The sequence below is a fragment of the Canis lupus genome, chromosome 38 (genome assembly GCF_003254725.2).
Source record: "Canis lupus dingo isolate Sandy chromosome 38, ASM325472v2, whole genome shotgun sequence".
NCBI lineage: Eukaryota > Metazoa > Chordata > Mammalia > Carnivora > Canidae > Canis > Canis lupus.
Window position 1 is genome coordinate 13,199,659 of NC_064280.1, and position 19,118 is coordinate 13,218,776.

At 36.6% G+C, this 19,118-nt stretch overlaps 1 protein-coding gene across 5 annotated transcripts in view; it reads right to left on the reverse strand.

Annotated features, from left to right (window-relative positions):
• GPATCH2 (G-patch domain containing 2) overlaps nt 1-19,118 on the reverse strand; it is a 170,405-nt gene that overhangs the window by 21,130 nt on the left and 130,157 nt on the right. Inside the window, exon 9 of one of the 5 annotated variants that reach the window (XR_003125662.3) lies at nt 3,614-3,705. The exons of 3 other annotated variants lie outside the window; for them this stretch is intronic. Coding sequence is in view for 1 of the 2 variants with exons in the window: in XM_025420988.3 (XP_025276773.1) it covers nt 5,716-5,761 (46 nt within the window). In the remaining variant the exon portion in view is untranslated. Of the gene's footprint in view, nt 1-3,613; nt 3,706-5,635; nt 5,762-19,118 lie in introns of those variants that run through there. One more of the 5 variants, XM_025420988.3, reaches the window with a different exon arrangement.

A 19,118-nucleotide genomic window follows, 5' to 3' on the forward strand; every position in this document is an offset into this window, starting at 1 on the left:
AGTACATTGAACCCCAAGACCTAAGCCATAAGAAAAACAGCTGGCTGTATTTCAGTAATTCTATCAGGAATTGACTATCTGCTGCAGCACATCCCGCGATCTGGATTATTGACCAGTAAGATTACCCCCTTCAGGCTGGTCCACCCCCCTGTTCCTTCAAATAGGTGCAATGAAGTTGCCACAAATAACACAAGTAAGGTCTACTCTGTTATTTGTTGTCACTCCTAATGTAAAACATAGCAGTTATTTTTTAATTTAAAATCAATGAGTGTCTCAAAGGCAGCCTTGTTGCTTCAGTCTCAATGAGTCATTTGTTTTTGCAAAGCAGAGTACTTGCATTACTATTCAAGGTGATAGGTGGCTTTTTTTTTTTTTTTTTTTGCAGTGATGTTTTCAAGAAGGATAATGCAATGTCCTATCAACAGTGTATTTGTTTCCATCAACAGTATTTGCTTGCAGTGGAGAGGAGGGGAGACGAATCAAGACCTGATCACTGTATAACTACTCACACCTTTACTATTGAAGGTAAACATATCTTTAAGTGGAGAGGATCCAGAAACAATGCCGTTTGGTTCTGGATTAGTAAGAGTTGTCACTTAGTTATGATTTGAAACATGGCTTCCCATGTACCAATTCTGAAGATTTTCCTATTCAGCATTAGAAAAGCAGAGCTCAGAAAGAAATCTTTTGCTGTTATTGTTGTTGTTGGTTTTGCTTTTGAAACAGACTTCACTTGGTTTTTATGCCCTCATCCTTTTCAACGGTGTGGTGGTAGGAAACTGGACATTTTATCTGGAGGAAAAAAAACAGGAAAAAAAAAAAAAAAAGCAAAAACAAAACAAAACAAAACATCCTAGCGAAAACCACCTTGCCTGAAAACTTGGTTTTCGACAGGGGCTGACAGGGACAGAAGCAGGCAGTGTCAAACACAATAATATTAAAGGGAAAAGAGTAAGAACTTGTCTCTTCATTGTACGCATTTACAGACAGAGGCTTTTCAGAGAATTAGGCCTAGTTAAAGCTGCCCCCTGGATAAAATGTGTTCCCAAGCAGCCGCAGACAAGCTGCGGAGGAGAGACAAACAGATGTGACTATGGGCCCTGGCATTTGGCAAGAACACTCACTGTCAGTTAGAAAAATATAAGCCTGGACAGGGCATCAGCTGCACAGAAATGAAGCAGGTCTGCGGTGTCACTGGAGGAGTTATCTGGTGGCAAAGAGAAGTACCGGGGCTGGAAAATCCAGCTCCCCAACTTCCTCTTCTAGATTCAAATTACCCTCTCCTCCCTTTATTTGATGTCGCTATGTCTCAAGATATTAAACTGAAGGAGTTAACATCAGTATCTCTTTTGCTTTTGTACTAAAACGCACATTAAGTAACAACTACCATTTAGCATAAGGATTTTTTAACTACTAAGATTGCATTGAGTCCATTTTTTTTTCTTTTTTTTTTTTAAATGTTTATTTATTTATGATAGTCACAGAGAGAGAAAGAGAGAGAGGCAGAGACGCAGGCAGAGGGAGAAGCAGGCTCCATGCACCGGAAGCCCGATGTGGGATTCGATCCCGGGTCTCCAGGATCGCGCCCTGGGCCAAAGGCAGGCGCCAAACCCCTGTGCCACCCAGGGATCCCGAGTCCATTTTTTTTTAATGGTGTTTTTTTCTAAGCCTCTTTTTGTGCATGAAGCACGCTTTGCATTTAGTGCTGTGGACCGCACCCTCCTCCTTGATTCTGGTGCCTTCTCTCTCTGTGGCTTTGGTCATTTGACTTCCCGTTCTGCCTTGACTTCATTTCCCCTCTTTCACCTGGACTCATCCTGATTTTAGCAGGGAGCACTTGGAAGTTTTAAAGCAGTGCACTGAGTCCCAGGACCTTGAGTACTTAAGTTCTCCCTTGGTACTTGAGTCCCAGGAACTGGGCCCTTGCTTTATTCTGGACTTACCTACTAGTCCTAAACCTCCCAGAATCTTAGTTCTTTTGGATTTGGGTCATGCCTGGATCTTCCCAGATGCTAAAGTCTGGACCCAATGAGCAACCTAGTGACCAAGGTCGTCTCTAGGGCTGTGGGCAGACCCCAGTCCAAGCATCAGTGCTCCTGGCCCCCAACTCTGCTCACTGCCCACTTGCAGGGACCATTCTTGACTCTGTGTCCATTAACCTCCAACCCCTTGTGTCCTGGTGCTTCCCCCCTGACAGTGATCTCGCTTCTGCCAGCCTGTGGTTCCTCTCCATAGCCCATGGATCTGCCCTGTCAATGCCTTTTCCACCCAACAAGAGTTCGGGTCCAGACCTACTTCTTCCTAATCTGCTTTACCCTGCTACAGGACCGGGTGACTGCTGTGGGAGTTGCGGGGAGGCTGTGCTGATAAAGGGATGACTTCCCTTCTGGTAGCGCCCAGTGTTGGTGGCAAGTGGGGAGCTCGGGGACCAGCTGCACTGCCCAGCCAGTCAAGGGCTGTTCTGGCTCCTCAGAGCAGAGTCCTAGGGGATCGGCTATCCTGAAGGAGGCGGAGAGATGGGTGAGGTTGGGGGGGGGGGGGAACCTGCAGGTGGTTCAGGAACCACCATATTTGTCAATGTTGGAAGAGGATTTTACCAATCTTTGGCATGTTACTTAAAGTCTTTTTGCTTCCATTTTTTTTTACCTTCAAGAACTGTGATTAGACTAAGACTTACCTCAGAGATTTATTTGAGGATTTTATTTAGAAATCATTTGTATAGAACATCTGGCACAGTGCCTACATAGAGTAAGCCATCAGTAACTGCTAGCTACTACTGTTTCTGTCATGCCCACTTCACAGATAAGCACAGCCCAGGGCACAGAAAGTTCAATAATTTACCCGGGATCACACAGTTAAGGGGAACTGATGGTAGGCCTTTGTGGTGTAATACAGCCAGAGGAATGCTAGTGTAGTGTCACTAAACAGATACCAGATAAAGACTCATTATATCTAAACACTCTCAATATGCTACAATAGGGATATAATAAGGATCATTTCTAAATAACAAGTAGGTATTTTTGGGTAGTTAATAGAAAAGTTATATTTTTCTCTACTGTTTGGTTGTTTGCTTTAAGTGTGTCACAGCCTGTAGGAATAAGTCCTCATTTATCAAATGGTCTGGCCTCAAGTTGTTTTCAGATTAGAAAGGATTGTCAGCTAAGAACACTGGAACAACTTGAGGCCAAGAACCACGTGTAATTTTGCAGAACCTAGTTTTGCTTCTGTCACGTAATAGAAGCACAATAACAAGTTACTGAACTAAAACAAATCAAGCTACTTTAAAACTGTTGCCTCAACATTTCATTTGGCAACTAATCATGCATTTTTTGGTGATAACACTTCTACTTTCTTGAAGTGTTACTTAAATTTACTCAAAAACATTCATTTAACAATTAACAAAACTTGACTATGAATCAGGTATTCTACTAGATGCTAAAAAAAACAAAACAAAAAAACCAACCCACACAGAGTAAGATGGCTCTTACCATCAAGGGGCTCAGAGCCTAATGCAGGAAACATAGGAACGAGAAATTACTATACAATGTAATAAGTCCATAGGGTTATGGTAGCAGACCACCTCTTTGGGGAAACTGAGGAAAATTCGTTTCACCTGAGTTCAAATTTGGATATTTTGTCTCCAAGCAGAATCTAAGATAATTTGAGGCATCTTGGAGTATCCTTTTATTCTTCTCACCATAGTACCTAGGAAATAGTAGGCACTTAGTAAACTGATATTGATTTAATTTATTCAATTCCTAGCTACAACTACACATTCCTGGAATCTGTTTATCATTGATATTTAGTTCAGAGTTTCAGCAACAAACTTATTCTAATTTCCTTTAAAAATGATATAACAAAACTAGTGTTGACTCTTAGGAGGGATTAAAAATTACTCAAAATAAACATGATCCTTTTGAATATCTCCATTAAATGCAAGAAGATATGTGTCTACATTTAAAAAATTGGAGGTTGATCCTGATGACATCTTGCACCTTATAAAGAGGAACTATCAATTCAGATTAGAGATTCAGATCATGTCATGTCTCTGATCATGACACTATACAGTATTTCTTAAGATATTATGGTTGGCATTTATAATATCCATTAATAAAACTGTGGGGTATTCCTAATAATATTTCTTACTTTTTTGAGTGAAGTCCATGTATTACTCATTTTCATATCCACTTCATCCAGTGTAGCATATAATACTTGAATATCTTTGTTGAATTGACTTCCTACTTTATTCTCCTATTTGCTATTTCTGACCCTAAATCAAGCTTTAACAAGTTAATTTTTTAGGGAATATTTTGGAACAGAAGTGCTGAGTTTCTTTCTTTCATTACCTCCAGGGAATGAAGCAGTTAAAGGGGCAGCGCAGAAAACATGTCACATTTTTTTTTTTAAATGATTTTGAATACGTATTGGTTTCTTAAGTCTTACAATTTATTACTGAATTACTAGGAACATCCAAACTTATTCAGTGTCAACTACATATGGGGTATTATGCTAAATATTTTAACATACTTAATTCTCAAAGAAACCCATTGCTCTGAGGAACCTGAGGTCCAGAGAAACTGTTACTTGTCAAAGATCATATAAACAGAAAATGAGGTTATTGGATTTGAACCAGGGAATGCATGCCTCAAAAGAATCATTTTCCCCCCTATACCATACTACTTCATTCAACTTAGTTTATTATACTCCATTTAATAAATGTCTACTGAAAATGTAATGCATGCCATGCCCTATGCCATAAAACAGGATTGAGAAATAAAAAAGATATGGCTTTCATTTTCTAGGGGTTAAAGTCTACCGATCATGTAGGAAAATGATTTCAACTCAATATTCAAAGGGAATTCCAAACCAGAGTGCGAAGCACTCTAGGCCTCTAGGTGAAAGAAAACATCTAAAGAGGCACAACTGTCTTGAAATGCATATACCATATGCCATCTTTGGGGCTCTGTAAGTAACTGTGTAAGACAGGAGCTAGAACATATAGAGATGTGGGAGGAGAGGGCACCTCCTTGCACATATCAAATTTCAATAAATTCAATGAATTTTTCCATTCACAATTAATTTAAATTCTTTGGGAAAAAAAGAGTGAAGTGGCCTATTTGGCTGAATTAATCAGCTTATTAACTAAATCGATAGTTGAATTCAGTGGAAAAAAAGCCTGTCCATAATTTTTGGTAGACATAGCCTTGGATTGTTTTGCAGCTATAGTCAAAAAGTTATTGCCCTAAAGCAGAGATGGAGTCACATGTAGATCCATTTCCAAGGCAGCTTTGGAAGTTGAGAGGCATTGCTCATTCAGTAGAGTTGACAATTTACTTGTATGGTCGAGTTGGCAAATACAGTTTCAGAGCTCAGCTTTGATGTTCTGTAAAGTGTCTCATGACGACTTGTTGAGAGGGGAGTTACAGTGATATCATAATTCTACATGCTGTAATGGATTTTTGTAGAGTATGACCACCAAAGAGCAAAGGTTGCCACTTTCACCTCCATATTGAGGAGGTAATAAAGATCAGATATTTTAATAGTAGGCCAGAATGTCTTAAACTTCTGAAACATGTAAGGAACTATTTCTACTATGGAATACGTGGAATGTTTAGCATTACCATTAAATAAAAACTTATCTGAATTTAGGTTAAATCATTGTTTATTGGTGGAATTCAATTGGGAATCTATGACTCAGCTGAAATGTCACCTCCTTTATGCGGCCTTATCCAAGTGCAATTGCCAGAATAATCTCTCACTCCTAGGAGAAAACAATGATTTTTGCTTTAAGCTACAGCTATATATCTACATGAACCAATATTCTACTCAGATTGTATATTCCTTGAACGCAGTGGGGTGCACATTTATTTTTTTAAGTAAATTTCCCTCAGCACTTATAAGCCTTGGTAACAACAGGCACTTATTAAATCATTATTGAATAAAATTTAACAAGGCATGCCAGAGTTTTGATAGTAACTTGTTTTTATGATAATCAATATCTTTATTGAGGTTTTGATTTCTGTAATAAATAAAAGCTTACTGATGGGAATAGAAAAATCACAAAACTTATTCAGCCTCTATCTTGGGCTTCAAGATATAAATATGTGCAAAATCAAACTTGTACATGTAAGTCAGCTTTTAAAGTATAGGCAGGCATCTGATGCAAGAATGTCTCCCTTTTTACATAATTTTGCATTTTGCTAAGTTGCTAAGTGTAACTTTATGAAAAGAATGCTTTCGGTTCCTTCTCTTCCACGGTAGTTTTTGGCAGACCAATGAACAAAATGTACATAAAACTTTTACACACTTGTTAGCAAATGTTTACTAGACTGTGAAATATGCTGTAATAGCTATGAAAGGTACCAGAGGGCTTGTGCTGACTATCTGAACACTAATGTTCAATAATCAAGAGAAAGAGTATTCCAGGAATCCTGTAATTCAATTCAATTGTAATATTTACAAAGTTGGAATGCATTAGCTTATATTTAGGATTAGTTATGCCATCAAGATCTCTGACCAGACATTCTTTCTCATTCTGGTAATTCAAGTCTACTACTCTTTATATTTGGAAGGTCCATTGTCTTTAAATGTATATGGAGAAGTATACTAACAAATATTAACTTCAAATAAAAATGAAGTCTTTCCTCTTCTCATTTACATAATGCATTTCTTTAGAAAAACAAGCAGGGCTCTATATTTTTTAAAATTCAGAAACTGAATGTCAAATAGACAATAATCATTTTAGTAATGTTTTCAAATGTTGCCACTTTCTTTCTTAAATAATGTACAAATAATCTAAAATGTCTAAAATTACTATTTTAGAAGAATCAACAGTTTTGCTTAAAAACAAGATAGTAGATTTAAAAACATGGTCAAGTACGTAAATAAGACTCAGGGAAAAAGATTATTACCATGTAAGGTATCCAGCATTTGACCTGGGAAAGTTACTGGACCCCTTTCTCTGTTTCCTCACATGCAAAATGGGAATAATAACAGTTTCTACTTCACAGGGTAATCTTGGAAATTAAATGAGATAAAATGCATTGTTAACACTTGGGAGAATCTTAGCTATTTTGGTATTTAACTATAAAAACAATGGGAAATTTTTTCCTTCAATTTTAGGTAGTATACTTTATTTATTTATTTTAAAGATCTTATTTATTTATTTGAGCGAGAAAGAGAGAGAACATGAGCAGGGGGGAGGGGCAGAAGGAGAAGCACACTCCCCACTGAGCAGGGAGCCAGACTTGGGGCTCCATCCCAGGATGCTGGGATCATGACCTGAGCTGAAGGCAGATGCAACCTAGTGAGCCACCCAGGCGCCTCTAATATACTTTAAATTCTGTCTTTGGTCCTTCTTACCGACATATCCATTTATTTTGAGAGGCAATACAGCACAGTGGTTAAGCGTGTGCATCTTGTAGCCAAAAGAGATGAAGTTTTATTGGTGCTTCCCCATTTAACAACCTGGGCAAAAGTGGGCAAGCTACTTAATTTTTACACCTTGCCTTTCCCATCTGAGAAATGGAGATAATAATGGAATCTCAAAGAACCGACGTGAGGGTTGAATGTGTGGCTCGCAGCATGCTCTCAGTAAGTTTTAACTATAATTTCTCACAGACAAAGGGAATTTGTATATGGTAAACTCAATATTGTACTGATTCTGTCACCTCCTCCCTACCCCCCCCCCCCGCCCCCCGCCAATCATAAGCCCAAAAAAGTAGAGAAACTCTGTGGACCAGAACGTATTTTGTTGTTATGCTGCGAATGGGGAATATAATAGATTCATCATTAGCTAATGAGGTCTAAATATATTCTATAAACAAACATGCAGATGTGTCATTTATGTAATACAACAGAACACAGTATATCAAATCATAGGTTGTCAAGTTGATTTCTCACAGGACTTTATATCCTTTTTATGAATCTTAAATTCGACTACAGAGAGGGCGGAGTTTATTTGAGGAACTAAAACAAGTTCATTGCAGCTGGTATATAGTGTTCAAAGTAGGGAATATTTGGAGATGAGGCTGGAATCATAAAACAGCTAGATCAAGACAGGCCTTGCAAGTCACATTTAGGACTTGATCCTAAAGGCAACGGGAAGCCATTAGGAATTTGTGTGTTTGTCTTTGCATCTATTTGTTTGTATGTGTTTTTTTTTTTTTTTTTTAGTTTTATTGAGAAATAACTGACATATATAACGATATTAGTTTAAGGTGTACAGAATGATGGATTGATTTACATATATTCTGAAGTGATTACAGTAGGTTCAGCTAACATTCATCTTTGCATATAGTTACAATAAAAAGAAAACAAAGAAAAAAGGAAAAACCACTTCCCTATAATCATATAGCTGTGTTAGCTGTGGTCGTGATGTCGTATATTTCCTGGTACTTATTTATCTTACAACTGGAAGTTTGTTATCTTTCCATCACCTTCTTCCAATTCCCCCTCCCTACTCTCTGCCTTTGGTTAACTATGTGATCTCTTTTTCTAGGAGTTTTTTTTTTTTTTTCTTTCTCTTTTTTAATTTCACATTTAAGTAAGACTATGAAGTATTATCTCTCTCTGACTTACTTCAATTAGTATAATGCCTTTAAGGTCCATTCATGTTGCCTCAAATAGTAGCAGGATTTGCTCTTTTCTCCTCACCCTATGGCTAAATAATCCATTGTGTGTGTGTGTATATATATATATATATATATATATATATATATATATACACACAATTTCTTGATCCATTCATCGCTGATGGACACTTAGGATGTTTCCATGTCTTGGCCACTGTAAAAAAAATTCATATATGGGGGGCAGATATCTTTTTGAATTAATGTTTTTGTTTCTTTTGGATATACTCCCAGAAGTGAAATTGCAGGATCATATGGTAGTTCTGTTTTTAATTTTTTGAGGATCTTCCATACTGTTTTCCATGGTCACGGCAATAATTTACAACCATGAACAGTGCACAAGGGGCCATTAAGAATTTTTTAAAATACACAAACAGATTTGGGTTTTCCAAATGTCTTTCTGGCCATGTTATGGAGAATGAATGAAGGGGACCAGAGAGAGAGACTAAAAAGAATAATGGAGGGTGCCCAGGTTTTCCTGACTAGGATATAAGATCCTGGAATGCAAGGACTGTACACAGTATGTGGGTTCCAAATGTATTACCTAGACAAGTGCCTTTTATACACTTGGTGCAAAAAGTCTTTAAAGGTGTGTGGAAGTAGTGCATGGTGCATCACTAAAAAAAACCCCTAAAAACATAGACAATACTATGCCAAAAGACTAGAAAATCATGACACACTAGATGGATCAGTAGAGGAATGGCAGTCCTGACCTCTATTACTCCAGTCACTTTTTTCCCCACTTATAAATAAGGATGTTAAAAAATTGAAGAAGTTCTGGAATCCTGTAATTCTAAGAAAAAAATCATAATCAGAATATTCTGGGAGTATGGTAGCAGTGGCACTGTTGTTTTTGAATCTATATAAGAACATGTAGCATAGCCCAAAACCCCTGACAATAACAACTAGCCAAGAGTGATGACAGCATCCAGGAAATAATTAGGAGTAAAAGTAAAAAAAAAAATCATTTCAGAAATGAACCTAGACTAGAATATAAGAATGAATAAATAGGATAAAAGAGAATAGGAAAAGTTAATGAAAAATAGGATGCAACATATATAACATTAAAAATAAGAGGGAGAAAAAGGATAAGTGATAGCTATGAAAGATAGGCAAAGGAGAGCCAATATATGTGGAAGAGAAACTTCTGAATCAAAACCAAAGGAATGAAACAAAATGAATATGAAGAAGTATAACTGGAGGAATTCTTAAAATTTATTTCAAGAATAATAACAACTACCATACTTCATTCTTGGGAAAAAACACCTAGAATGACTAATACCAAAATATAGTCTAGTCAAACTCTTGGGCTTTAAAAAAAAGGAATATATCATTGAGCACCCAGCCAAAACCTAGTCACTTAAACATGAAAGAAAAGCAGACTCTATCAGACATTGAAAACAATGTTTTATACAGACAATGGGGGAAACTATGTATTAAGGAAAGAAGATATGAACCATGGATTGTAAATCTGGCCAAAGAGACCTTCACATGTACAGGTCATGGAAAAGCCCTTAATAACATGCAGGAACTCAAGGAACACTGTTCCCATGAGCCCTTCCAGAGGAAAACAAGAAGAACTAGAGAAGCACTGACATCAGATCTAATGGGGATCGTTAACACTATATTTATTTGCAGAATTTATACAAAATGAACTGGACTAGAACTGAGATGAAAATTAAAACTAAGAAGACAGCACAGGATTGAATGGTTATATGCTTCAGTCAACGTACACGGAGTAAATCTGCCAAAAAAGGGAAAGAAATGAAAAGTATATAGGAAGGATGCCTGGGTGGCTCCGTGGTTGAGCGTCTGCCTTTGGCCCAAGGTGCAATCCTGGAGTTCCACATCGGGCTCCCTGCATGGAACCTGCTTCTCCCTCTGCCTGTGTCTCTGCCTCTCTCTCTCTCTCTGTGTGTCTCTCATGAATAAATAAATAAAATCTTTTTTTAAAAAAAGAAAAGTATATAGGAAAATAGAATGAGTTTGCTGACTGGCTGATAGCTATTAGCAGAGTATCATTTACTTCATATCCAATACTTTAGGATAAGAATGAGAAGGGCAGAAGAGGTTAGTAGCTAACTTAAGTACAGGTCACTGTAGGGAACCAACACCAAATAGCCTCTACTGTCCACAGTATTCGTGTTAAAGTACTTATTAGAAAAAATAAAAAGTCTTCTGAAATGTCAAATGTTATGCCAGAGTGCAAATGAGAGCAAGAGAAAGGAAAAATAGAAAGACCTATCTGCTTATCCTAAAGATAGAAAAAAAAAAAAAAAAAAGGCCAATGTAAGGATAAACCATAAATAGAACAAAACAGAACAACAGCTACCTACCCCCTGTTGAGGGGACAGTGTAGAGGCTAGACTTGTTTGGTGGATTTTTTGGTGGAGATTTGATTACGAAACATGTAACGATTTTTATGTCATTATATAACAGAATTAAACTTTAAAAAAGCAGCTCCTGAATATTAAAATGAAACTAAAGAACATAATTATACATTGGTATATCTATATTTAGAAATTATTTCAAGTGACTTCATTTTTTTTTTAGATTTTATTTATTTATTTGACAGAGAAATAGTACAAGCAGGGGGAATAGCAGGCAGAGGGAGAGGGAGATGCAGGCTCCCCGCTGAGCATGGAGCCTGATGCTGATAAAGGGCTCCATCCCAGTACCCTGAGATCATGACCTGAGCTGAAGACAGACGCCTAACTGACTGAGCCACCCAGGGAACCCTCTTATGAATTTTAAAAGGATTTTTATTTATTTAAGAGACAGGGAGAGCATGAGCAGGAGGATGGATAGAGGAAGAGGAAGAAGGAGGAGGAAAGAATCTCAAGCAGACTTGGCACTGAGCATGGAACCCTACTTGGGTCTGGATCTCACAACCCCTGAGATCATGACTCTGAGATCATGATCTGAGTCAAAACCAAGAGTCAGACACAACCAACTGAGCCACCCAGGTGCCCCTTCCTTCTGATTTTCTTAATGACATTTTTTTCTTTAGCTTACAGTATTGTAAGAATACGGTATTTAATACATATAGTACACAAAGAATATGTTAATCGACTATGTTATCAGTAAGACTTCTGGTCAACAGTAGGCTATTAGTTGGTTTTAGGGGGTGAAAAGTTATCAAAGAAAATCTGACTGCACAGGGGGTTGGTGCCCCTCACATCCCCATATTGTTCAAGGGTCAACTGTAAATTAGGGTGTCACTGAGAAGTAATATTTTCAATGTTGGAAAAAAAGACTATCATCTATGATGGAAAGTACGAAGACACTGAAGGCTTTTATTTGAGCCAGGACTATCAGTATAAGCCAGTATGTTAAAAAAAAAAAAAAAAAAAGATCCTAACTCATTTCATTAAAAATAGAAATAATGACATCACTACCATCCAGATTGTACTTTCTAAAACTATTTCCCTTCTTAAAGAAATGGCTGATTCTTGGTCTAGGCCAGGAAAGGTCCAAGGTAGCCTTGAAACTGTAAACATACCAGATGGCTAGGAAGAAAAGCAAAGACTAGTAGAAACAGACTGAGGAACCAATATAAATAATCTTCCATTGCCCAGAAATGGGCCAATTTCAACATCAATTAGGATAATAAATAATAAACTGAAACCCATCAAATGTGTTTAAAATAAATGAGTTAAAAACAAAATAGAATCAAGTTTCACTGGTCACCTTTGGAAAATGTAAGGAACCAATTAATTCTGAAAACTGATAACTGAGGGAAGAGATCAAGTATTTATCTTGTGTTTCCTACATGATCTGTGCCTTCAAAGTAATCAAGCAGTTGAAGAGGGGGAAATTTTTAACAGAAGTAATCCAACCAGTAAGCAAAAGTGAAATGATAGAATTAACATATCACCATTTGGTAACCCTTAATGAATGAATTTGGGATCATCATGGCTAATCAATCATAGAGAGACACAGAAACTAGAGAAGTACAAGATACAGCCTTGGCCAAAACAAAACAAAACGAAACAACCTGAATCTAATCAATTCTCTAGATTTAAATACCAATTACAGGAAACACAAGGGACAGAAGGAATATGGGCAATGACACAATGTAGATAATATCAGCAGCATTCCTCAGAGGTGACAAACTATAGAACAAACAATCTGATTTCTGCCATCGAAAACTTTCAAGGAAAAAAAACAAAGGCTGGCAGGAGGGGATATTTATAAATCAAAGGGAACTTTAAAGAGATGTGTATCAACCAATTGTAAGAGATAGACCTCATTTGGATCCAAATCCAAACAATGTATAAAATAAAACATTACAAAATAATTGGGGAAATGTGACTATCAACTGTATATATTAATATATATTAAGAAGTTTTTGTTTTAATAGATGTGATGATGGTAGTGTGGCTTCTTTTCCTTGAAAAGAGGCTATTATTTGTTAGAGAAACATACTGATGACATTTCATTTGAAGTGATATACTGGATGGGCTTCAGGGCTGGAGGAAGGGATAGGTAGGGATATAGATGAAACTAGGTTGGCCATACACTGATAATTACCCAAGCCACTTGAGAGACACATTAACGTTATATTTTTCTCCATATCTCTGCATATGATAGATTTTCCATAATTAAGTATTGTTAAAAACTGCTTTTACCACCCTGACATTGTAAGTGAAAAGCATCTTTTCAACTCTTAAAACTGCCAGTTTGAAGTCATTCTAGGTTTTCAAATCTTAGTGACACTCTCCATAATTTTTAAGTGATCAAACTTGAAATTAAATTAAGTTATCCATGAAGTCTGATGTCTTCTAGTCTGAGTACGCCTCTGGACTGTAACTTGATATAAAAAGATTACAGAAATCCCTATCTGAGGTTTATTGTCCTTAGAAAGGATAATGCATAGTTTTTATTCCATCTTTCTAATTAGTAATTTAAGCATATGTTCAGCATTTAACTCTAAATGTTTGCCTTTTCCCCAAGCTCAAAGACAGCTGTCCAAGATTTGAATGCCAGAAAACATTTAAATATCAACATCTGTTGAATTATGTTAATTTAGTGTAATATAATTGGGCATGAGTTGGAATTGATCAGAAGTATATGAAATAAACAACGTAAATTCCCAACAATATCTTGGTATACAAACAAATCACTACAGAGTGATGAAAAATATTTCTGAAGAGAAAGGATGAGGAAAAGTACTGATTATAAAGAAGTGGATTCTTTTAAAAACATAGTTCTAACTCTGAGACATTATTTTCTGATTTATTTTTAAAAAATAATTGCCTCCTAATTGAAAGTTAATTAAAGTCAACTACAACAAGGAATAGTTAAGTGTTTAATATTTGAATATTTTTATAAATTATTACATAAAACATTCTAATCACTTATATATGGAGTATCTGTTTTGGACTGCAGGACAATCTCTGCCTATAGTAGTCAAAATTCAAGAGTTGGTGTAATTTCTTTTCTATAGACATAAAATAGTACTTTTAAATTCAAAGTGTTGTCAATGTGGCAGATGAATTTATGAATTTATTCCCCAGGCTGTAAGGTACAAATTATCAAGTAGTAATTGTTGTTTATTATATTCCTGGTTTAAAATATTAACTTGCACGGCACCTCTTTTACTAATAAATTAGGAATGCTTATTGTTTTGGGGAGTGTTCTGGCACATACACACATTGGATGATCAGATCCCCAAACGTACCCATAACGAATTTATAACCTGGGCAGCAGTGGAGATACAGCTGTTGTTAATAGATGGCCCTGCAGGTGGACCACCATCATTTCCTAGGGGAACCATCTCTGGGAGTTAAAGGTTAGTTTTGTGTCCATGCTCATTTAATCACAGGACCAATTTGGAAAGTGCCAACTGTGAAACAGACACCTGTCTGAAGGACATGGACTCCACAAGACACATTTACTGAAAAGGCTTTCACGTGTTACTTTCCATTATTAGAGACTGTGGCCAAATTCAACTGCTGTTCAAGAGGTGAGAGGCTGTGCATACTTTTAGTTATTTGAAAATATTTAATCTATCTACCAGATTTTACAAAAGAGGGGACATTGTCCTGAATATTTCACCAGGAAGTACTTGATTGCTTTTTTAATTTACCACACACTGGAAACATTACCTATTTCCAAATGGCAAATCCCTTTTTTTTGGTCTGTGTGGGTTATTCATAATACAGTGAAAAGCAATCTCTCAAAATTCTAATTGGCTGATTAAGTAATTTTATTTAGTATAGTCATAGTTTAAATAAGTCTCTGTAATCATCAATTTAAAATTTTGGCAAGGAAGGTCAGAATTTCTAGATGCCAAAGGGACAGGAGGCATGAGAACTGGCAATTTGAGAATAGTGCCTTTTTTTAATACAACAATTTGATCATATAGTATAAAACAGATTAATTCCTTAGAAATCACTTTATGCTGTATATGGGATATTTTTCTAATTATTCTACTATAAATATCCACACCTAGAAGCTATTCAAAAATTTTAAGAAATTAGAACACATATTCAATTAAATAGATTCCAATTAAGCAAATATGGAATGCATACATTTTTATTAAAGGGAATATGTAAATATATTCTATGTGTTCATTCATGCATACATATGAATGGATTAAAAAATCTAAAAGACTCTTTCCTATCTGGAGGATTGGGTAAACTTTTTTGAAACAATGAAATTTAATGCTAATTTTAGATTTAGAAAGTAAAAACAAAGCACTAGACCTTTTACTTTTAACATTAGTATTTGAAAGCAGTTTCAAGTCATTATTTTGGACATATAAAGTATATAAAACATGAAATGTTATGTGATCTAGGTTGCTTTAAAATATGGTGTTGGGTTATTAGTTTAATATGACAGAAGAGGATTTGTTTTAAAATCCTAAATTTGTTAACATAGGGTAGGTAACTTCTCATCTTAAAAATTAACATGAAGCATCACTTTGTTAATACGTTTAATTTTGTTGATACATTTCTGTGAAAAGCAACACTGAACAGATCTAGTCCATGTCATTAACCAGTACTCTAATGAACAGTTATTCTGTCCCAATTTATTAACAGCTGCTCAAAAATGTAGTAATTAATAGTTTCATTTATTTTTGGCAAACCTGCAAAATGACAAATAGTTTTGTATCCATTGCAAATTAGATCTCCTTCTCCAATAACAGATGACACTATGGGGAAGACTAAGCAAACCTAATCCTTGAACATCTTTGGATCTTTAGGAGATCAAATAAAGAACAGCTATAATTCTTTGTTACAGTTGCAACACAACATAGTGATCTGTATCATCATATAAAAATGAATATGTTCTATATTCAAGGTTAGAAGACCTGATGGAAAAAAGCTGACTTTGGGGCAGCCCCGGTGGCTCAGCGGTTTAGCGCTGCCTTCAGCCCAGGGCCTGATCCTGGAGACCTGGGATCGAGTCCCGCATTGGGCTCCCTGCATGGAGCCTGCTTCTTCCTCTGCCTGTGTCTCTGCCTCTCTCTCTCTCTCTCTGTGTGTGTCTCTCATGAATGAATAAATAACATCTTTTTTTAAAAAAAAAAAGAAAGAAAAAGGCTGACATAAATGTGTGTGTGAATGGTGATGGGATTCTGTTTTGATTCTCTTATGGAATCTATTGTCATTCTTTTTTCTATTGTCATTTTTTCATTTTAGGAGACTCTGCTAATCAGGCAAGATGACAGGAAAATAAAGGTTCATTTCTTCCTCCTCAGTATTAATCACTAAATTAAGAAATAGAACACATAGTATCGAGGGATTATCAAATTATTTGATGCTGAGTAGATGATAAATGTAATGTTACTAAAAACTAAGTAAAAGTGAATTAACACAGTTTTTAAAAGGTATTTTAAGATACTAAGTAAAATTTGATAATATCAACAATAGAAATGTTCTTGCTTAATTTCAAATTATATATCAGTTAGATGATTCAGCCTTTGAATTATCTAATTGGAGTTTTGAATGAGGTGAAGGTAGAGAAAAAGAACTTTCTAACTCTGAGAAGTATACAATTGTATTTGACTACTGAAATAAAAAGGGGAAGGTCTGGATTCAAATACGGAATTTAGGAGAAAGATAAAGGTTGAAGAAATAAATCTAGATGTCACTAGGTTTTCATTTCATTTTGGCTAATAATCTCTTGCATGCAATGGCCACTCAAAAACTATGTCTGTTAATTATTAAATATTGACAGTGATAGGTAACAAGCAGTGGTTTTTAAAAATTACAATTATTTGCACTTTCACACATTTGTTTTTTGAAAGAATTTTGTGTTTCCTTAAGCTTCATTTCCTTAAGCTTCATTTATGTTTTCAAAGGTTTTAAGGTATATAAAATTTGAGAACAGCATGAACAAACTCTGAGACACTCATTCAATATTAGATGAGGAACAATATACAATATTCCTAAGACAAAATGCCATTTAAGAAAATGATAGAAAACTCTGAAGAAATGGAAGAATGACTGGCAAATCGAACCTCAGACTAGTCAAACGGAAGAATCAGATGGGAATAATCAGTACAGGTGAATGCAAGACAGGAGACACGCAACTTCGTGCACTGGCAGTGCAAAATCTTGGGCGAACACATCAAGTAAACATAAGAGGATACGTTTATGATGAAAATTTTTCACTCCACTCAGTCTCTGGCCCATTTACTGTATGATAAAGGGCTCCCCGCCGGCAAATAAAAATGAAGCAACAAACTAAAAGGAAGATGGGTAAGACTATCATTTGAATCAATGGGATAACGTTGTGCCTCTGTTTATAATTAGAGTTTGTTTAAATGAGTTTACATTACATCTATGTTAAGAATCAGTCGGAAGTTTGATTACAGGACCTATTTAGTATCATGTCTGAGAAGAAGGAGAATGCTAATTATGTTTACAACAAACGTAAGAACAAATAAAACACATTTATATTTCATTAACAACTGTCTGGATATGATGGGATGGCGTGTGATGCCGGGCACTGTTGTTGGCTCCTGGAGCACAGGGCGATGTGCAAGGAGTGAGAAGCCAGGTAAGAAATCCAAAGGAACACTGTCCTTTTGGAGGAGGAAGCACAGGATTCTATGAAAACCAGAGTCCGATGTTGATGAGATAGAGCTTCCTGGGAGAACAGGCTGAAATGATCAAAGTAGGCTGTTTGTTTAAAGGAGACTCATAGGTTGTCACCTCTTCCGTACTGTTAGACATAAAACAGTCTCAGAGTTGGAAAAGACACAATTCCCCTGCACCCACCATCGTCCATCAATGGAAAGAGCCTAGATGAATGTGGAAGTGAATGTGGGCAGAAGAGAGAAATGCCCTAAATTGGATATCTAGAAAACCACCCAGCTGGATTATTGTTAGTGGCCTTGGTAAATAATAAACCCATCTATGCAGGTCCTGAAAATCCCTCTGCAGAGCTGAGGGTGAGAGGTACTACCCTTCACGGGCTAGAGCCACGACTGGGCCACCTGTATCCAGGCAGAGCTCCGAGGGGGTGAGGGGTGGGGGATGCCTACCTGAAGAGCACGCTGTGGCCATGCAGGTCGGAGTCTTGACTCTGAGTCATTAATGGCAGACCACTTGTGCATTTATCTTTTCTTACCTGCCTGGTATGGTTTGGGAGTAAATGATCCCAAAATGTATTGATTTAAGGCATTACAGTTCTCTTCTCTAACCTTTATATTTTCCACAAGTTGAGAAAGGGAAGTGCAGTCACTCATCCAAAAGGGGTAAGAAAAGTCAAGGCAATATTACAAATATTAGAAAGAAAATGGCTTTCAAGAAAGCAACATGGAAAAAAAAATACATGTAAATAAGGAGGGTGAAGAATTTTTGTCTTGCACTTAATGAAACTTAAAACAAAAATTAAAGGCGAGTAAGTCTTTCTCTCCTTGTGCTTATTTCTCCTTCACGGATTGCCCCGTGCCTAACACAAATGTTACCCTTCGAGACACAAGAAAATAAACTACATCCACAAAACAAGACACAGAGGATATACGAAAGGAATGTTCAAAGACACAAGGCGAGCTCTTGGAAATGAAAAGTGTAAGAGTATTTTTTGATCGATGAAAGGTTTGGGGCATCACATTGATTACATTGCCCAGAAATCTTTGAAGACAACAATATATAAAAGAGATATTAAGAAAAATTGGAGGATCACTGGAAGGCACTCCAAATATCCCAATCCTAAGAGAGCAGAGGAAATGGACACCACAGAGAACTCCAGGCACGGGAGTAATGCCTTCAAGATCCTGAGGCAAAATGGCTCCCAAACCAGAATTCCATCCTCAGCTGAAGCAATCAGTGTAAGACTAGAATAAACAGATTTTCAGACATGCAAAGTGCAACTGTTCTCTTTCTCAGAAAGCTTAGGAAAAATAATGGTGTGGGATCCAGAGAATAGGAAATCCCATGTAGGAGAGATGAAGGACATCCCCAGGATGAAAATGGAGAGAGAGATCACAGGACATCAGCTGTGTCGCAGGTCCAGACGGCAAACAGTTGA